Here is a 22,135-nt window from a genome sequence, read left to right as displayed (position 1 = left end):
TGTGTTTGTGCCCATAGGCGACGGTGTTGCCGGTGATGTCTGGTGAGGACTTGCCTTACAACAGGCCTACAAGCCCTCAGTCCAGCCTCTCTCAGCCTATTACGGACAGTCTGAGCACTGATGGAGGGATTGTGCGTTCCTGGTGTAACTCGGGCAGTTGTTGTTTCCATCCTGTACCTGTCCCGCAGGATGTTCCGATCCTGTGCCGATGTTGTTACACGTGGTCTGCCACTGCGAGGATGATCAGCTGTCCGTCCTGTCTCCCTGTAGCTCTGTCTTAGGCGTCTCACAGTACGGACATTGCAATTTATTGCCCTGGCCACATCTGCAGTCCTCATGCCTCCTTGCAGCATGCCTAAGGCACGTTCACGCAGATGAGCAGGGACCCTGGGCATTTTTCTTTTGGTGTTTTTCAGAGTCAGTAGAAAGGCCTCTTTAGGGTCCTAAGTTTTCATAACTACCGTCTGTAAGCTGTTAGTGTCTTAATGACCGTTGCACAGGTGCATGTTCATTAAGTGTTTATGGTTCATTGAACAACATTTTACATTTTAGTCATTTAGCAGACACTCTTATCCAGAGCGACTTACAGTTAGTGAGTGCATACATTTTCATACTGGCCCCCCGTGGGAAACAAACCCACAACCCTGGCGTTGCAAGCGCCATGCTCTACCAACTGAGCTACAGGGGACTAGCATGGGAAACAGTGTTTAAACCCTTTACAATGAAGATCTGTGAAGATATTTGGATTTTTACGAATTATCTTTGAAAGATCCTGAAAAAGGGACGTTTTCTTTTTTTGCTGAGTTTATGTATACATTACATGACACAGTAGATATCCATATGACAGCTGGCTCCCCATGGGCAATGTTGACATTTTAAACAATGCTATGTAACTGAACATCTATAATTAGAATTTACTTATAATGAAAGGATAAATGAAAGGCTCCAAGGCGCTAACATGGAGTCCTTTTAAAAGTTGGCAGAATTCTCTAAATATTTGGCTCTGGATAGGCCGAGTCATCTCAAGAGTATTGGAGCCATAGAATTTGAGTGATTATATTCTAATTCTAGAATGATTCATTCTAATTCTGTGATTCTAATTCTATAATTACACATCCTCACACTCACATTATAGCAGTGACCTAAGAGATATTCCTTTTCTCTATCTAGATCCCATAAAGATCACAGTGAGGCTGAGAGACTGACCAAGTTGGACGAGGCTGTTCTAGACACAGATACCCCAACTCAGTCACAGGAGGTTGAAGAAGAGAGTGAGTTGGACGAGGCTGTTGCCATCCCATCTCAGTCGCAGGAGGTTGAAGGAGAGAGTGAGTTGGACGAGGCTGTTGCCATCCCATCTGAGTCGCAGGAGGTTGAAGGAGAGAGTGAGATGGACGAGGCTGTTGCCATCCCATCTCAGTCGCAGGAGGTTGAAGGAGAGAGTGAGTTGGACGAGGCTGTTGCCATCCCATCTCAGTCGCAGGAGGTTGAAGGAGAGAGTGAGTTGGACGAGGCTGTTGCCATCCCATCTCAGTCGCAGGAGGTTGAGGGAGAGAGTGAGTTGGACGAGGCTGTTGCCATCCCATCTCGGTCGCAGGAGGTTGAAGGAGAGAGTGAGTTGGACGAGGCTGTTGCCATCCCATCTCGGTCGCAGGAGGTTGAAGGAGAGAGTGATTTGGACGAGGCTGTTGCCATCCCATCTCAGTCGCAGGAGGTTGAAGGAGAGAGTGAGTTGGACGAGGCTGTTGCCATCCCATCTCAGTCGCAGGAGGTTGAAGGAGAGAGTGAGTTGGACGAGGCTGTTGCCATCCCATCTCAGTCGCAGGAGGTTGAAGGAGAGAGTGAGTTGGACGAGGCTGTTGCCATCCCATCTCAGTCGCAGGAGGTTGAAGGAGAGAGTGATTTGGACGAGGCTGTTGCCATCCCATCTCAGTCACAGGAGGTTGAAGGAGAGAGTGAGTTGGACGAGGCTGTTGCCATCCCATCTCAGTCACAGGAGGTATGATGTATTTTTCTATTACATGGATGACATTTCATTGAGATATTTTGTGTTTTAATGACGCAAAATTGAATTCCAGCCTAACTCTGCTTTCTGTTGTCGCCATCAGGCTGCAGTGGTGACCTTCACTACCGTGACCCACAAGGATGAAACTTCCCAGACCAGTCTCACCCTCAGCAGGGGAAAGAGAAGCTACCCAGACCTACACACCTTTGTGCAGGACATGAAGGACGAGTAAGTTGCTCTTTGGCTTCCCCATGCATCCCCTAGATATGTTCCCTATCTCAATTGCATACTCCTCGTGTCCTCTCTTCTCAAAACCCATTGGATGAGAAAGCCAGAGGTCCCGCCCTTCTGACCTTCTCATCCAATGGGTTTTGAGAAGGAGGTGAGGAGATTGAGAGTCTCCCATAGTCTCGGGCCAATACAAAGGACTCAACGGACCAAATAACCAATCAGGGATGTCTGGGTGTGGCCTAGTTCCATAGAGGTCCATCCTTAACGTAGTCTAAGATAATAGAGGTAATGTCCATCCATAACGTAATCAAAGATAATAGAGGTAATGTCCATCCATAACGTAATCTAAAATAATAGAGGTAATGTCCATCCATAACGTAATCTAAAATAATAGAGGTAATGTCCATCCATAACGTAGTCTAAGATAATAGAGGTAATGTCCATCCATAACGTAATCTAAGATAATAGAGGTAATGTCCATCCATAACGTAATCTAAAATAATAGAGGTAATGTCCATCCATAACGTAATCTAAAATAATAGAGGTAATGTCCATCCATAACGTAATCTAAAATAATAGAGGTAATGTCCATCCATAACGTAATCTAAAATAATAGAGGTCATGTCCATCCATAACGTAGTCTAAGATAATAGAGGTAATGTCATGTAGTTCATTGTGTACTTGCATTTATTTACTTTTCAGCCATTGGAATCTGCTGAGTGAGAATATGCGTGCCGGGGTGAGTTATAGTCACCTCTAAAGTAGTTAATGTTGGTAAAATGGACCAAACATTCATTTGTGGAAATCCTGCAGGACCTTTAATCCTGAACCACTGCTTTAATTGACTAGCTTGAGTAAATGGTTCTAAGTTTTATATCAGTGCAGCCCCTTTAACAAACTAACTCTGGATGGTCTTTTAACATTGCAGATGAGCAGACATGAGTTTAGTGCCAAGTGCATGGATATTGTAGCATGGGTGATGGAGTCTACATCCACTGTGGTTGTTCCCGCCCTTGACCTCACCATGCAGATAGAGCTCTCTGATTCGCCAAGCTCTTCTGGATCAGGAAGTAATGAGGCAGGAGAGGTGACCTCTCTTGGCCGCAGCGTCAGATTCAGCTGTAGTGGAGGACCCAGCAGGTGCACCAGCGCCAGAACCGCCTGCAGCACACGCACTCCCACGCCTTTCCCCTCCTCTCACAGGTACCTAGCCCTATCCCCTCCTCTCACAGGTACCTACCCCTCTCCCCTCCTCTCACAGGTACCTAGCCCTATCCATGCCTCTCACAGGTACCTACCCCTCTCCCCTCCTCTCACAGGTACCTAGCCCTATCCATGCCTCTCACAGGTACCTACCCCTATCCCCTCCTCTCACAGGTACCTAGCCCTATCCATGCCTCTCACAGGTACCTAGCCCTATCCCCTCCTCTCACAGGTACCTAGCCCTATCCTCTCCTCTCACAGGTACCTAGCCCTATCCCCTCCTCTCACAGATACCTAGCTCTATCCCCTCCTCTTTTTGCAGGTCTTTCCTGTTATAGGTACAAATATCCATTCCAGATCCACTTAGTGAGAAATACTACTTAGATACTACACAACCACTCTAAAAAGTTTACTCTAAATGTTAATGTTTGGACTGAGTGTGGTTTGAGATGGTTCACAATGCTTCCTTTGAATAACAATAACAAGGTTGAGTTTGTGTCCCAAATTCTTGGATCATATTTTTTTATTTTGTTACCATGTATTATTAATTTCTATTGTGCATTCTGCAGGTGTTTGACCTCTTTGCTGAGTGAGGACAATGAGCGATATGTCTCCTCACCTGAGGGTGGCGATAGAGAGATGAGACACAGACCACACTCAGCACCACTGAGATCTGTGTTTGGCATTTCTGAGGACTCTGTCTTCGACATGGTCCAGAGCGGCCAGTCGCAGGGCGACATCGTACCGCCGCCCAAACGGAGTAGACAGGAGAAATACAGACCTAGCAAAATGTCAACGGACGGCAAGTTTATGATGGGTATTGTCGAGTTGGTTATAAACCTTCTCAACTCCAGATGGGCTGAGCTAATGCGAAGTGTCAGTCAGGGAACTCTAGTTCTGCTGACTGGAAGTATCTCAGCAAGTCAACAGTTTGCCCAAGAGATGCTAAGCATGGCGACTTCTAAGATGTATTCCCATGCCATAGAGCATATTGCGCTCGGCCACAAGTCTCCCCTTGAGTTAGAGACGGAGCTTGAGGCCATCTTGGGTCCTCTGGCTGGACAGGTCATAGTCATCATCATAGATAGCATCATCAAGGCTAAAACCAACGGAGGAAATGAGGGGAGAGCGACCAGCCCCTTGACCTATTTTCTAACTGCCATTTCGGCAGAAATACAAAGCCTAGTGGTTCACAGATCGGCTAGCAGACCATCCACCAGACTGTCCAACAACGACCCACTGCTGAACATTTCCAAGTCGAAGGTCTTAAGATCAGTTCTGCTCAAAATGGCAGAGCTCTTTGGCCAAGGTCCAAGTGAAACCTGTCTAGTTCCACTAGTCCAGAGTCAGTCCAACAACTCCATTTGCGACTGGACTGTGAATGCAGGCACCATTCATCCAAGTACATTTCTGTCCGACAACAGAATGATAGAAGTGTCATCCGATGTTGTGGATCTTGTACTTGAGGTTTTTTGGATAACAGGATTTTTGGATAACAGGAACCCGTCAAGGCCACAGAGTGCCTGCTCCCACAACTCAGCTAGTGGAGCAATAGATATGAGAGCTCTTGCTGGGGACTTGGTCAGACAGGTGTCTGTCAAACTCAGCCCGTTTGTCTCTGAGAGTCAACTCTCCACCATGTCCATGACAGATCTGTCATCATCTTTTTCTGACTCCACCTTGAAGCAGTTGTGTTCTCGCTCTGTTGTTGCTCTGGTAACTGCCTGTCAAGCAATCAAAACAGAGCTCGAGAACCAGAGACCTACCAACCTGGCAGCCAGAGACCTACTATCGTCTCTGGTAGAGACCATTGAGGACATGGATATCTCTGACATCCTCCGGGGCCCGTCGGCCATTTTGGAGGTGGCTGCTGTGATAAAGCACCCAGAGATGTCCACCTCGACAATATACAGATCTCTGCTTCTCGACTCATCTCTCGCCTCCTCTAAGATGGTCACTGAGAGCATTATCTTCAACAACCCATGCCCATCAGAGGAGAATGTGAGTATTCAGAAGGAGCTCCCTGCTGATAAAGTTGACATCCTCCATGGTCAACCAGTGGAGGAGTATATTGTCAAAGCTGAGCAATGCATCACTCAGGTCATTCAGGATGCAGCTGTGACATATACTGCTGCGCTGGATAAAACCGACACTTGTGGGAAACTGTCGGAAATCCTATCTGTCCATGTTTCCTCAGAGAATATTGAGGAGGCATCCTCTGATCTCTTTGGTGGAATTATTTCCGACCTGCTTGAGGTATATGAGGTCAATAAGGCCTCCAAGCGTACGAAATCAGGTCGCAAAATGTTCTGGGTGGAAGTGAGTTCAGGTTCCCAGAAGATTTATACCAAAACCCTGGACAAACTAAGGAAGCTGTTCACCTCCCACCATCTCACTGAGGGAAAAAATACTCCTGTGCAAATCGAGCTTTCTGCAACTGGACTACTTGTAACTGAGGCCACTGTGCAGGAATCTCCTGTAACTGAGGCCACTTTGGCAGTGTCTCCTGTACAGAAGACAGACAGTAAGACCCCTTCTAAGTCCTCAGCCTCAGCCTACCAGCTCACCCTCGACACCTGCACTAAAGGGGTAATCAAACAGGTGATCTCGGTGCTGAGGGTGGACACTTCAAAGGAAAACTGCTCCGCTTCCGTTGGGGAGAGCACGTCAAATTCATCCTTCGACTTCAACCAGAAGTTGGACTCGATAATTTCGAAATTGGAGGACCTCACCATTTCGAGTGATGTGACGTCAGCCGAGATTGCCACACTCACGCGATCTCTTAGTGCAGCCAGCAGAACCTCTAACATTTCTATCCAGAGCTTTCACAGTGCTGAGTTCCGAGCTAAGGCCAAACACATTGTGAATGAGACCATTCTCAGAGCTGCTAGCAAAGCCAGCCATTCTTTGCTACAGAGCATGCCTAGCACCACCTTCTCACACCATGCGGTTTCTACAGCCGAAGATATAGTAAATATTATCATGCAAGACCTTGAAAGTGTATCCCAGTACACTGTGGACGACGCAGACTCCTTCCCACTAGGAGAGAAAAAGCTGGAGTTCCAGCTCAAACCCAGAGTTGTCTTTGACAACTTATTGGATGCTGCTCAAACCATGTACCACAGAGTAAAGGATAGACTGAACATCTTTTTCTCTTTTCCACCAGTGTCAGTCACCACAGCCAAATATGTGCTGGACTCCACCCCTGTGGAGACACTCAGACGTTCTAAGTCCGCTGACACTGCTCTTGTTGAGGACAGGAGCCGCCCTCCGTCTGTGAGAAGTGAGAAGCCTTTGTCAAAAGTCTGTTTGGCTAAAAGGTCTAAAACCCTTCTGTCTTCGAGTGGCTCTTCAACAGACCACCATGTAATTGACACATGCAGTGAGGATGTCACTCTGCCCACCAGGAGTATGTCAGTTGTGAGCAACAACAGTTTGAAGAGAGCCTCTCCTCTCCACGGCAGTGGATTGAGTGAAAGTTGCAAACCTCTTGTGGCTCTAAAAGACGTAACAGTGGCAGTCAGCCAAGAAGGCTTTAGCAAAACTGCAAAGAAGACGCTCAGCTTGATCCTAAATGTGATCAAGTGTAGATTGGCCAACTCTGAGAGTTCATCTGTTGGGCAGATTGCAAGTGAGGAGTGTCTGATAGCCACTAACATGTTAGACTCTGTACTGGAGAGCCTTGACCAGTTGCCTGACATGAGCGCTGCCGATGAGATCACAAGGACAGAATCCCATACCTCAATCGCAATGGACGAGACAGGTTCACGGTCAATGCTTGTGAGCCAACAAGAAATAAACATATCTGACACCAATATCATAGTGAAAACTATAATGGACACATTGAAGACGGACGACCCAGAGATGACTTCAGCAGAAGAACATCTGGATAGGCTCCTGTCAGTTGAAGCCCTTCAAGGTGCATCTGGCAACCTGATCGCAAAGGTCCATGGTCTCATTCAGGAGATAACCATAAACCGTCAGCTTCAATCCATGGTTGGCCACAGAAGCCTCTCTCAACCAGCGCTGCCTAAACCAGCCCTGAGGAAGCTGTCAAAGGACGATGCCTCAGAGCTCATTTACAACTTTGCCCAGACTTCTGTTAGGAGACTCCTGGGGCAGTGTATGGGAAGGCCTTTGCCACCATCAGCTGAAAGGGTTTTGGATCAGGTCATCAAGTTGATGACAGACGTGGTGATGGACAGCCTGACTTATGTGTCCAAGTCTACAATGGAGGATGGTAAGTGAAAGTACCTCTTTTCATCTGCATAGGACTTAATTGTAACATGATGCTCAATACATTGCGTTTTATGATGTAAAATTCACTGGTTGTGTCCAAAATGGCACCTTCTTCCATATTTAGTGCACTACTTTTGACCAGACCCTATGGGTCCTGGTCAAAAGTAGTGCACTATAAAGTGAAGAGAATGCCATTTGGGATGCAGTGACTGACTTCAATGGCTGCGTCCTCTTCTCCCAGTTATTGTACACAGGTCGGTCACACTAGCGTGCTCTTCTCACTCAGACACCAGCAATGCCACAAGTGACATCACTCATGGTGTTGTAGCTGACCTTAATGCTACTGAGGAATTCCCTGCCAGGAGCCTTAGCCCGGCTGATGTAAAGGCTGACGGCATGGCCCGCCTTCCCTCTGCCAGAGGGGAAGAGACTAAGAAGAACAGGAAGTGGCGTTTCCTACCGAAAATGCATAAGTTTCCAAAGATCATGATTAAGGTAGGGTGCTCTGTGTTTTGAGATTACATCTGTAAGGCGGGGCTGAATTTTACCCTACAGATTCACTACACCCCTATTGTCTCTCAGCATTAGAACAAAACTGTTGTCATTGTCTTTAGGAGGTTGAGTGAGGACGCTGTAATGCAATCCTAATACACATGGGAGCGAGTCAATGGCTATGTCCCAAATGGCACCCTATTCCCTATATAGTGCACTACTTTTTACCAGCGCTCTATGGGCCCTTTTCAAAAGTAGTGCCTTGCGTAGCGAATAGGGTGCATTTTGGGTGGCACACTCTGTATTTTACACAGGCTCAGTTGTCCTGATGTGTTTTGTCAACAGCTGTTCAAGACAAAAGGGGAACCGAAGAGCCACCCTAAACAGGATGCACTGCCTACCAAACGTCTCAGAGAGACTCATATTTCACAGGGTAAGTGATAAGCATCGATAATGTCATATTGATGTATCACCCTATGACAAGCTTGTTAAAACAGTGACAACAGATACAGGCAGACCGACGGACAGACAGGCAGACGGACAGGCAGGCAGACAGACAGACAGGCAGGCAGGCAGGCAGACGGACAGGCAGACAGACAGACAGACAGACAGACAGACAGACAGACAGACAGACAGACAGGCAGACGGACAGGCAGGCAGACGGACAGGCAGGCAGACAGACAGACAGGCAGACAGGCAGACAGACGGACAGGCAGACGGACGGGCAGGCAGACAGACAGACAGGCAGGCAGGCAGACGGACAGGCAGGCAGACGGACAGGCAGGCAGACGGACAGACACAAACACACACATTCATTTTCTGATTATGAAATGTTCTTATGACAGATGCTGAGTGTGAGGTTCCAGAGGTTCCATCCACTTCCCCTCCCAAGGAGGACCTGACAACCACACCGGCCCCTGCTCCCCAGGAGTCCCAGTCCCGTAAACGCCCACTCATAGTCAGGGTGTTACACGCTCTCTCCAGAGCCATCTCCAAACCATTCAGAGGAGCTTCTGGGAAGAAGAATTAGCCAAATGCCTGATTTTATTAATATTATATTTTAATCAGAGCCTTTATTTAATAAAACATTACTGCATTGATTTCTGTCTATAGTAGTCTTCATGTATGTGCAAGATAACGGTAAAGTACTTCAAATCACATAGTCAAAAGTATTCATAGTGAAGTACCGTTTATGATTATTGATTGTGGAAATACACATAATACAGAAAAGTTGTTGTCACATACAAAGACAGACATAAAGGAGAACTCCGTAGACCAGTCACATTCTCAAGCCATAACTAAATCCATGAATGGATCTCCTATAAGATGACAGGAGAACATTTGTAACACTTTCTATGAATCCAGGCTCTGTCGCAGCCGGCCGCGACCGGGAGACTCATGGGCGGCGCACAATTGGCCCAGCATCGTCCAGGGTAGGGGAGGGAATGGCCGGCAGGGATGTAGCTCAGTTGATAGAGCATGGCGTTTGCAACGCCAGGGGAGTGGGTTCGTTTCCCACGGGGGGCCAGTAAAAAAAAATATATACATATATATATTTATTCACTAACTGTAAGTCGCTCTGGATAAGAGCGTCTGCTAAATGACAAAAAAAAAAAAAAAAAAAAAAAAAAAAAAGCCTATATCTATAATGCATACACTCAAGTCATTTACATTTTACATTTTAGTCATTTAGCAGAAGCTCTTATCCAGAGCGACTTACAGTTAGTGAGTGCATAATTTTTATTTTTTTTCATACTGTCATACACTCATAATGACTTAATTGAGTTAAGTGTTAAGTTAAGTGCAGTTATAAACACATAATGAGGGCTTATTATGTATTTCTTGCAATAAAAAAAGAAAAATGCTACTAGTTTATTAAATATTCATGACTGCTATTGCACGGCTCATGTCCACACTTCTGTACAATAGGGGGCAGTAATGCACCATAACGTTGGATGCCAACTGTCTATAAACCCCACTGAAGAAGAAAAAGCTACTCATGTAATGCATGCTGGAAAGCAGACAAAAACTAATGATTTGCAAGAGATCTAAACACGATTTATAAGCTACTGAACAACAAGTCCAAGAAAGCATTGCTAACCGCGTTTGCACTTTGAACAGATTTCTCGACAATAATAATGGAAGATGTGACTGGGGCTCAGCTCATTGCAGAGGCACTAAAAGCTCAGGTGAAGTGTGTGCAATTTATATAAAACAGTGTTATACTGTGTAACCGTGTTGCTAAGAATATATTAGTCGCTGATCATGTCCTTGGCAGTGAGAATGTAGCACTACGAGTTGTGAAAGTGTGCCATAGGTCATTGCACTGGTATAGCTAACTATTAATATTGTTGTAGAAAAACATTTAGATGTTTATGTGGAATAGCATATGTTAACATAGTGAGTTTTTGTCCTGGGTCCGCCTGGGTCCTGCAGTCGGTGAAAAGCAATTGCACTGCCTGCATCTCAGAACTGCGGCTGCCTTGATCTCATGAGGTTATCGTTGCCCGCGTGTGCATGACGTCAGAGAAAGTCGGGATCAAGTCGGACACAAATCTAACCAGCATGCATTGGGCGGTGATCGCTGGTAATCGATTCTGCGCAGACCTGGCTCATCTCAAATGGGCCTCTTGTCTATGATCTGTCGGCATGGTTATACTGGCCTGTGGCCTTCTTGGAGGCCTTGATGATATCGGAGGGGGGCTCCCATTTGAAGCAGGGCTCCAGATTGGCCATCTTTATGGTCATTATTGAGGACAGGGTGCCATCCAATGCTAGGCTGTTTCTTCTCTTGGTTTTGTTCAGTCCCACAACTGAAAACACCCTCTCAGCATCTGCGTTTGCATGGGGCAACACCAGGACAAGCTTGGCGACGGCAGCAAGCCTCTCGAATTCTTTGGCTCCTGTCACCTATGGAAAATGCACCAAAACACAATGGAAAAACATACCTTGATTTTTTATTGATTAATACTGTGAATATACTGTAGGTTGATCCATTAACAAAGTTCAGATAAAAACATGCATAATTTGAAACATGCATGACACATATATGCATGCAACAATTTTAAGCAACAGATGTAGCCAAGCCACACCTGCCAAAAGAAAAGACAAAAAAGGAAAAAAAAATTACATTATGCTTCCGGGTTGCCATTTCAGCCCAGAAGCTTTCCATTTCAGTTTAGTCCTGCAGGGATATCATTGGCATGGTCTGATAATTTAGAAACTCCTCACCCAGAAGGTCATGCTCCTCTGGCGTGCTTGATCAGTGGCTCTTCCAGTGGCAGCTTCTTAAGTGCATAGTCCACAGCACTTGTCAGGAAACACAACACAGCTTCATGGAATGAATCCACCTGCTGTGGTGTGATGTCACCCTCGTCGAGTAATCTGTTAATTTTAGCCCTGGTTGTGAACCCAATACAGCATATCGGTATAATGTACAAGGCTAAATATCACATATCACAGTGTTTGATCATAATAATAGTCAAATACTAACCTGGTAAATGGTTTGCCTTTTCTTCAAAGGCAATTTCACAAGGCTCCTCATGGCACTGCAGAGCTGCTGGAACCATAAACTTGGAACATAGCTTGCGTACGAATTTCACCATCTATAACAGACATTTACAAAAATTGTAGGTGAAACCTGTTTTAGAGGACCCCTGCAGATATCAGCAAGAAACACAGAATGGAAAAAAACTGCAAAATCCAATCCCACCTCATCATGTAACAAAAATATTGATGACTGCTCTCTCTGAAGCAGCAAGTTGAAAGAAGTGAAAGTTGGTACGGTGGCTTGGAAGAACAGCAGGTACACTTCTGTCATGGGGACAGTGAATGTCTGCACAAGTCTCTTGAACCTGGCCTGATTTTCATCTTGAATCAATCAATAAATAACACAAAACAAGAGGTTGTCATTAATACAAGTATGTGACTAACAATCCATGTAGTTGCTGCATAATGAAATTGAAAATTGATGACCATACTAGCAGATTTGTAGTAGCTGGCCAGAGGTTCATACAGCCTCAGGATCCTGGTCACACAACGTTCAAGGCTTAGCCAACGGACCGAGATATGCAGGAGGACCTCCATGTACTCCGCTTCATGGAGCTCACAAAACTCTGTTTTAGACATTAAATCCATATCATATATTTTCTACAGCTCAGCATTTCAGTATTACACTTAATAGTATCAAACATGCATACCTGACAGGTATCCTTTCCGATTTGAGCTACCCTTGAACCAGTAACCGATGTCCACTACCATATCCTCAAAATCAAAACCGGACACCTGCAATGCATAAATCAATCGTAACGCATTCAGTCAATGCACGTAATTAGGATACAAATAAAAAGTTACATGTAAAGATAAATCAGGCCTTAACTCACTTTAAAACATCTTTAAAAAATCCCACTCCTGCAGCTTTGGCGGTGTTATGTGCCACATGACAAGGATAACCATGAATATAGGTGTTGGGATGCTTCTGGAGCACCCTAGAGGCAATGGGATTACGTGGTCCAATGTTCACAGCTGCATTGTAAACTGAGAGACCAATGCAGTTCTCCCAAGGGATGCCATGCTCCTCTATGGTGGAGTTAATTTTGGTGAAGATCTCACTTGCTGGCCCACATCTCCTCCCACTTGTTGTGCACATATTTAAGAACTGGTGGACAACTTTGCTGCCCATGAAGACCCGGACAGTAAGCGGGTTCATCTTTTCCACTCCTATAATGACAAGTTAGAATCATACAGATGTTCATGTTATTAGATGTTTAAAAATACACAAAGCACATGTTTTGCAGATGAGAAAAATCTCAAATAGTTTGTGAAATACCAGTGTCATTCGACCCATCCGTAACAAGGGTATACGGGGCTTTTTTCATCTCCTTCACAAGCTCCTGTGTGAAATATGGTGCGAGTGCTTCATTGGTAATGCAGGATGACTTAGTCCTGGCACACCTGTACTCCTGCGCTGTCTTCGAATCTCCGAAACATTATTTTAGGAGAGGCCCCAGGTGGTCCGCAAAGGCTAGGGGGACGTTGTGAACTACCAACCCAGCTGTCATTTTGACCTCAGCCCTTCTTGTCTGTAAGAAATTAAAAATTATTAATCCTCCCAAAAGACCATAGTTTATTTAAAATAGACGCCTGCGATAATAGGGCACAGGTAAAAAACACATTCAGCAACTAAGATCTCAAATTAAGAAAACTGGACTGTACTACACTGAAATACAAACCACAAATTAGTCAAAACTATCAACCATGACTTTACCGTGATCAACTAGAACACAAAACTCTTGATTGAACCTTGACAGAATCATTACACATATCATACCTTAACCTCTTGTGCAGACATACCCCCAACAGATGGAACGGCCATTGCATATTGGGATATTGTGGCTGTGGACAGGAGAGCTCGTTGCTTATCTTGGTGGCCTTTTGCTTTTTATATGGCGCACTACATCTGTCACACCCTGGTGGCAACATGAGTTTTCAATACGGCAGACTGCACACCAGTAGTGCGTGTTGAGGCTCCCTCTGGTAATAAATGGCCATGAAGAGGTCCACTCATTTTTGAAAATGGATCTATATGTTGCTGCTCCAGCCAGAGCACGACTCTTCTGGCCCTGCTGTTGGATTGGGGGGGTCTCTTCTTTCTGTCCCTCTGTGTCTTCTTCCATCTGCCCTGTTGGTTGTTCTATTTGTCCTGTCTGTTGCTCCTCTGCATGTGCGTCAATCTGTCCTGTCTGTTGCTCCTCTGCTTGTTTGTCAGTCTGTCCTGTCTCCTGCTCTCTCTGTCCTTTGTGTTGCTCCTCTGTCTGTTGTCCTGTCGTTTCTATCAATCGTTCTGGCTGTTCTGTCAGTGTGTTTGTCTGTCTTTTCTCACTTGGCTGGTTCTTTAAATAAAATAAAAGGTTTCGCTTTTGTCCTGGCAAAGGTCTCTTACGGGACATCTTTGAAACCTTAAACAATTAAAATGGTCATGTTGGTTTAATAACTCTACTCTCAGTTACAAAAACATACCTACTTCTATTGCACACATTTCCTGTATTTATGTTAAATTCTTTGGAATACATCTTACCTGTTCGAAATCAGCTGAGTTTACATTCACCACACTAAATCATGTTCACACGCACAAACAAATAATTTATTTCAAGATTTAAAGTTTAAGAGAGTGAGTATTCAATTGGACGACATTTCATTGTTACATACCTAGTCTCAGCTCAGCTTCTTATCAGACTTCTTCAGGGCGGCAGGTAGCTTAGTGGGTAAGAGCGTTGTGCCAGTAACCGAAAGGTTGCTGGTTCTAATCCCTGAGCCGACTAGGTGAAAAATCTGTCGATGTGCCCTTGAGCAAGGCACTTAACCCTAATTGCTCCTGTAAGTCGCTCTGGATAAGAGCGTCTGCTAAATGACAAAAAAAAAAAAAAGTAGTGACCTGCTCATCTTATGTTGACTTTCACGGCAATGGTATCTCTTCTTCTGTCGCTAACTTCGGGGTGCAGCACATATGGTTCATTGGCGCTCATCAGCGCCATCTACCGTCGGGGAGTTTGAAAAAAGGAACGAACGAGTCTCTGCCGATTTTTTTTGCTTGAGAAATTGGATGTGTGGCGTGAGTGCGTGTGAAAACAGGCAAAAACGTGTGTCACACGGCGAAAGCGTGAGAGTTGGCAGCTCTGTGTTAACACCCTTGTTGATGCATGCCAATGTGTGTGTCAATGCAAAGAAAATCTAAACTACATTGTAACAATTCATATACAATTCAGAATGAAAATGTATGCACTCACTAACTGTAAGTCGCTCTGGATAAGAGCGTCTGCTAAATGACTAAAAATGTTTTAAAAAATGTAAATATACTGTATCTACATGTATCTCTCTACAGAATGTAGAATATATGTTTGGAATAGTTGGTGTTCCAGTCATTGAAGTAGCTATGGCAGCTCAAGCCTCAGGAATCAAGTATGTGGGAATGCGCAATGAACAAGCCCTAAGCCACCTTTTTATTACTAAACCAGCTCTCCCCAAATCATGTGATATTAACTACCCTTACATAGACTACAGGAGCGTGTAGTGTGTGAGGGTCAGTTTCATAGCTTTTTTGCATTGCTAATTATGTCTGCCTGTCTGTCTGACCCTTTGTGTGTCTGTCTGCCTGTCTTCCTGTCTTTCCCTCTGTCTGTCTGTTCCTCTCCAGTCCAGGTGCATGTCTGGTTGTGTCTGGACCGGGACTCATCCATTCACTTGGTGCAATGGCCAATGCTAACATGAACTGCTGGTATGCTAGAACTCCACAAACAGAAGACCCTACTACTCATGTTCAGTGGCCTTTCAAAAGAAGGGATGCTATCCGCACACTGCAAAAAATGATCTGAGGACTCCAAACTATCTCAGCTTGTCAGTTGATGTCATTGTGTGATACCTCTCTCTCTGTAGGCCTGTGATTGTTATTGGAGGCTCCTCTGATAAAAACCAAGAGACCACTGGGGCGTTTCAAGAGTTTCCACAGGTACCGATTCAACCATGACATTTATGACTATTGAACATTAGGGGATGGTATCCCGGGACACAGATTAAGCCTAGTCATGACCTAAAAAGCAAACTCAATAGAGAATCTCTGTCTGGGAAACTGGCCCTAGCAGTTTAATTGCTGAAAGAGGAAATCATTTGTTATTTGTGGTCCTCTTTCTCTGTCAGGTGGAGGCATGCAGATTGTACAGTAAGTTCTCTGCTAGGTCTAGCAGTCTGGATATGATCTCCTCAGTGGTAGAGAAGGTATACAGTCTACTCTGACTCCCTCTGTGTAGTCCTCTTCATATCATTTGGTATCACCTGCAATTGTCTGTTTTCTGACCTCTAATTTTCCAGCTTAGCAAGGTACCTTAACTGCTTCATAAGAGCACAGCACAGCCTTAATTGATCTGAATGGAAGGGTGTTTGGTCTGTCTAAGGCAGCACGCACTAGCATGTATGGACGTCCAGGTGCTGTATACGTAGACATATCTGGGGACATGGTCAATGCTAAATTGGACAGGAGCAGAGCCAGGTTAGTGGCCATCACTGTCTTTCATCCATTTAAAATGTATACTAATGCGTTACTGTTGAATATGTATACCTCTGAATTCACATCACCGTAGTCATTTTTATTTTATTTTGTTATACCTTTTAACGTCTGAAGTGAACCAGAAATTAAATTACTTAGAAAATATAGCACTATATCAAAATATTCTCATCAGAGAATAGCAATAAGCCTCGATAGACCTTCATGATGTATTTACATATGCAATACAGTTGCTAGGTAACATGTTTAATGTTTGACCTATTATTTATTATTTCCTTTGTCAGAGAGGTGCCCTGTAGTCCACCTCCTCCTGTGAGTATGGCTGACCATATGGCGATCACAGAAGCACTGGCGGTCCTGAAAGGAGCCAAACGGCCTTTACTCATCATTGGCAAATGTAGGCATTGCTTTTTTAATAGCCAGATAATCTGGGGGAAACAGAACTAAAATGTTGCATAATTGCGTCAGATACTTGGTTAAGGTCTGGGGAGATGTTAAGAGAAAGATACTAACGCCACTTGCGAAGTTTCCACCCCCCTAAACGGAAACTCTCTGCAAGTTTCAGGCAAGTTTATGGGCCAAATGTCCCCTCCCCTTCTGAAATTGAAAAGATGCGAGTACCTGCGAAATCGTGATTTGTCCAAATGATTAGTGGTGAAAAATCAGCGTACCGGAACAAAGTTGTCACATCCCAGTCTGTTGACAGACGCTACTTCCAGTTATGTTACGTGCGTCTGTCCAGGAGAGATCAATAGCCAGGTGAGACGCACTGTAACACATATAGCACTGTACCACAGCCGGGGCGGCAAGTAGCTTAGTGGTTAAGAGCGTTGTGCCAGTAACCGAAAGGTCGCTGGTTCTAATCCCCGAGCCGACTAGGTGAAAAATCTGTTGATGTGCCCTTGAGTAAGGCACTTAACCCTAATTGCTCATGTAAGTCGCTCTGGATAAGAGCGTCAGCTAAATGACTAAAATGTAAATGTACCACGGTTCAGTCGAAAATAGGGCCACGTTCAGTAGACAAATGTTGTTGACATGATTTCTCATTCTACCTGTCCGAGAGGCACGTTTGTTCTACATGCTATATTTCTATCTGAACGTTGCACAACGTTTTGCTCAGCTGAATGCATCCCAGTTGTGAAGGCCAGTCTGTTGAAATCCGTGTGGCAGTGCCCTCTGTCTGTGTCCCTCTGCAGGTGCAGCCCATGGAAGAGCAGAGGGGGCTCTGAAGGAGCTGGTGGAGGGGTGTGACCTGCCCTTCCTGCCCACCCCCATGGGTAAAGGGGTGCTGCCTGACGATCACCCCAACTGTGTTGCTGCTGCCCGCTCCAGGTCAGCCTCTCCTTCTCTCAGCTGGCATCATATTCATGTACAGACCATTGACTGTATAAGTAGGACCAATAATTTCCCTGACCATTTGAACGGACCACGAAACTCCTGAAATCCCTATCTATAACTAGTCTCTCCTGGCCAGGTCATGTCAATGTAAACTGGTGTCAATCAAACAACTACACTACTCCTATAACTAGCCTCTTTTCATTACATTTTGTTTTGTCCCTGCTCTCCTCCTCCTCTCTTCCTATCCTCCTCCTCCTCTCTTCCTATCCTCCTCCTCCTCTCTTCCTCCTCCTCCTCCTCTTCCTATCCTCCTGGTTCTATGGTCTTGGTGGGGACTGCAGAGCTCTGCTCCAGTCTGATGTTGTGGTCCTACTTGGTGCCAGACTCAACTGGATCCTGCACTTTGGCCTTCCCCCCAGGTTTGACACCCAAGTAAAGGTCATCCAGCTAGGTCAAAGGTCACCAGTAGGGTTTCTTTTTTTTCCTTCTTTTTTTCGGATTTTCTTCTTATTCCGTTCTGATTTCTGGAATCTTCCAACAGGGATTTCTGGGAATTTTGGGAAAGTAACTGTAATTTTGCAACCCTAGTCACAGGTCATTTCATAGTGAACTACATTTCATTGTAACCAGGTATAAAGGTATTTGACTCAGTCTATTGGATTTAGTCTATCAATTATATAGCTTCTCTATAAGTCTTTGTGGTCTCTCCAAATAATGTCATGGCTGTCTTAGTGCTGTACAGTACATCTATATTTAAGCAATAAGGCCCGAGGGGGTGTGGTATATGGCCAATATACCACGTCTAGGGGCTGTTCTTAAGCACGATGCAACGCGGAGTGCCTCGATACAGCCCTTAGCCGTGGTATATTGGCCCTATACCACAAACCCCAGAGGTGCCTTATTGCTATTATAAACTGGTTACCAACGTAATTCGAACAGTCAAAATACATTTCAAATCAAATCAAATCAAATTTTATTGGCCACATGCGCGGAAATACAACAGGTGCAGACATTACAGTGAAATGCTTACTTACAGCCCTTAACCAACAGTGCATTTATTTTTAACAAAAAAGTAAAAATAAAACAACAACAAAAAAAGTGTTGAGAAAAAAAGAGCAGAAGTAAAATAAAATAACAGTAGGGAGGCTATATATACAGGGGGGTACCGGTGCAGAGTCAATGTGCGGGGGCACCGGCTAGTTGAGGTAGTTGAAGTAATATGTACATGTGGGTAGAGTTAAAGTGACTATGCATAAATAATTAACAGAGTAGCAGCAGCGTAAAAGGATGGGGTGGGGGGGCAGTGCAAATAGTCCGGGTAGCCATGATTAGCTGTTCAGGAGTCTTAAGGCTTGGGGGTAGAAGCTGTTGAGAAGTCTTTTGGACCTAGACTTGGCACTCCGGTACCGCTTGCCGTGCGGTAGCAGAGAGAACAGTCTATGACTAGGGTGGCTGGAGTCTTTGACAATTTTGAGGGCCTTCCTCTGACACCGCCTGGTATAGAGGTCCTGGATGGCAGGAAACTTGGCCCCAGTGATGTACTGGGCCGTACGCACTACCCTCTGTAGTGCCTTGCGGTCGGAGGCCAAGCAGTTGCCATACCAGGCGGTGATGCAACCAGTCAGGATGCTCTCGATGGTGCAGCTGTATAATTTTTTGAGGATCTGAGGACCCATGCCAAATCTTTTCAATCTCCTGAGGGGGAATAGGCTTTGTCGTGCCCTCTTCACGACTGTCTTGGTGTGTTTGGACCATGATAGTTCGTTGGTGATGTGGACACCAAGGAACTTGAAGCTCTCAACCTGTTCCACTACAGCCCCGTCGATGAGAATGGGGGCGTGCTCAGTCCTCTTTTTTTTCCCTGTAGTCCACAATCATCTCCTTTGTCTTGGTCACGTTGAGGGAGAGGTTGTTATCCTGGCACCACACGGCCAGGTCTCTGACCTCCTCCCTCAACGTGACCCATGTTATACGGTCAGATATACCACAGCTTTCAGCCAATCAGCATTCAGGGCTCGAGTCACCCGGTTTATAAAAGGGAACGTGTGTGTGTCAGCCTTAGCATTATGTGGTGCTGCCTGGTTATTTCTGTTGTGTTTAGCTTGAGGTTTGGCCACTCCTCCAGCTGCTGTTACATGTGTCACGCACGGCGCTCTTCCTGTCGTGTCGTTGCTGGTATGTTGTAGTAACGTTCCACATACGTTATTTATGTCAAGGTCAATGTCAAGGTTGATCTGTGTGCTGAGGAGATGGGGAACAACGTGCAACCTGCTGCTGCTCTCCTGGGGGACATCAATACTATTGTCAAGCAGGTAACACAACACAGTCCTGGGGGACTGGAGATCCTGGTTTGAATCCAGGCTCTGTCGTAGCCGGCCGCGACCGGGAGACCCATGGGGCGGCGCACAATTGGACCAGCGTCGCCTAGGGTAGTGGAGGGAATGGCCGGCTCAGTTCGTAGAGCATGGTGTTTGCAACGCCAGGGTTGTGGGTTCGATTCCCACGGGGGGTATGACATTTTTTTATAACGTATGCACTAACTGTAAGTCGCTCTGGATAAGAGCGTCTGCTAAATGAGGGCAATGTGGGGCATTCTTATTTTTCCTCCACTGATGATGATATCCAATCTGTTTATTCTTACTTTTGTGAGTCAGTACCCAAGAACAACACAGTCATTTTTCAGAACACAATGAGAATTACTCAGAATGACAGTTTGTTTTACACCACTGTGCTAGTACAGGATAAAGTTGAGCTGAAGGGGATGTTAGATAGTGGGTCCATGGCTACTACTCTGCGCGCAGATATTGTACCTCGGTTGAGGGAGGCAGGAGTGGTAGAGGGGAACTTTCTAGCTCCTTCAGACATCATCCTGGTGGGTTGTGGTGGGAACAAACTAGCCCAGTGGGCATGTGTGACTTAAAAATTCAACTTTATGGCTTCTGTTATGTAGTCCCAGTGCTTATTGTTGATGGGCAGGTTGATGAACTCATTGTGGGAACTAATGTGTTGAAGTCTCTGATTAGACAGTGAGTTTCTATGTGCTCACGCAGGTGCCCGAGAGCTGTGGCTGCACCAAGGGCTAAGCTATTGTGTGTTGTCTCTTCGTGTACAGGTATGTCATTTATTTTGTCAGAATTATGTTGTATATCATTTTACTTGTATTGTATAGTGTGTTGTTAGGCACTGAATGTGTGCATGCAGCACCTGTTCTCTTTTGCCTGACCTTCAACTAGCAAGGTGCCCGAGAGCTGTGGCTGCACCAAGAGCTAACATATTGTGTGTTGTCTCTTTGTGTGCAGGTCGAATAAAAATTATCCAACCATCAGAATTCCAGTTGTGGCAGTGTCCTAATTACGTGACCTGCCGACTGGTCAGCTCAAGCCGACCGCCGGAGCTGTGCATGTGGATGAGGTGCACGACCTGCGCATGTGAATTTGTTGATGGCTTACTGTAAGTGAATATATACTGTAAACAGTGAAAGTGAATGTAGCATATTCATTAGATACAGGTATTCGTGCTTATTTGTATGTTTTGGATGAATTTGTTTATTGCATTTTTTGGGGGGGGTATTTGAATGCACTAAATGCACCCGTGTTATGCTGGGGATTTTAGTGTGGGTAGAGGGAGGGGTGTCCTTCCATTTACACCAATTGTACAGTCAGCTCCTGGGAGTAGAGCGTTTGCTAGTCCTGAGTTTGCAAGCACTGGGAGGGGTAGGCTGTTTGTTCCACCTGACCAGGGTATCCCACCTCTGTCTTTTGATGTACCATCATCCACAGTACTCGGTGATAATGGGACGCCTCCGAGTCAGCTTAGTGACCTTATTAAGCAGATTGGTTCAGAGATAGGAGAATCTATCAGAGCGAGTTTACTGCAGCCTGGGGTTTCAAGTCTTTCTCCTGCCCGTCCCCCTCACCAACCCCAGCAGTTTCCCCTGCCTGAGCAGTGTGGGTCAACCTTTATTGATGCGTCCAAGCTGAATCTGGTTGTGAAGTCAGATGTTAGTGCTCCACCTCTTTTTAGGGGTGATGGCTCAGATAAGTACTCTGTCCTGGAGTGGGAGGAGTTAATGGAAGTCTACCTAGAGAAGAGGGGTTACACTGGGTCTGGGAATGAGATGAGGATTCCTAGTCAATGAACTTGTCATAAATCAACATAGGATAGGCCCTCTTCCCCCCCCCCCACAAGACTCATATATATATATATATATATATATATATATATATATATATATATATATATATATATATATATATATATATATATATAGGAAATGTAAGCAAGGGTTGAGCTTCTTCAGTTTGTGTCACAAAGTGGATAACTTTCTGTGTCCCTTTCAGAGTGAGTGACAAATTTACTTTATATAGTGTACCAAGAGTTGTTCCCTCGCTTACGGCCATACCAGCCTGAATACGCCCGATCTCGTCCGATCTCGGAAGCTAAGCAGGGTTGGGCCTGGTTAGTACTTGGATGGGAGACCGCCTGGGAATACCAGGTGCTGTAAGCTTTTTGTCCCAGTAGAGCGTGCTCTTGTGTCATGGAGCAACTGCCTTTTATTTATCACCCTAATA

General features: G+C 45.3%; 1 protein-coding gene across 1 annotated transcript; it reads left to right on the top strand.

The window, feature by feature from the left end:
* Positions 1 to 882: 882 nt before the first annotated feature.
* LOC311117459 (2-hydroxyacyl-CoA lyase 1-like) lies at positions 883 to 19,918 on the top strand (the record flags this gene model as incomplete). Its single annotated transcript, XM_084192383.1, has 11 exons — positions 883 to 889; positions 1,171 to 1,187; positions 8,516 to 8,603; positions 15,368 to 15,443; positions 15,602 to 15,674; positions 15,863 to 15,940; positions 16,117 to 16,211; positions 16,511 to 16,623; positions 17,423 to 17,558; positions 17,906 to 18,011; positions 19,793 to 19,918. The coding sequence occupies 11 exons, from the start codon at positions 883 to 885 to the stop codon at positions 19,916 to 19,918; spliced, it is 915 nt and encodes a 304-aa protein (XP_084048509.1).
* Between the last annotated feature and the right edge of the window lie 2,217 nt (positions 19,919 to 22,135).

This window comes from Coregonus lavaretus, assembly GCF_964263955.1.
Source record: "Coregonus lavaretus genome assembly, contig: HAP1_SCAFFOLD_345, whole genome shotgun sequence".
In the NCBI taxonomy this organism is placed as follows: Eukaryota; Metazoa; Chordata; class Actinopteri; order Salmoniformes; family Salmonidae; genus Coregonus; species Coregonus lavaretus.
The sequence above is the reverse complement of the archived record's forward strand: the minus strand, read 5'-3'. Positions and strand labels throughout refer to the sequence as shown.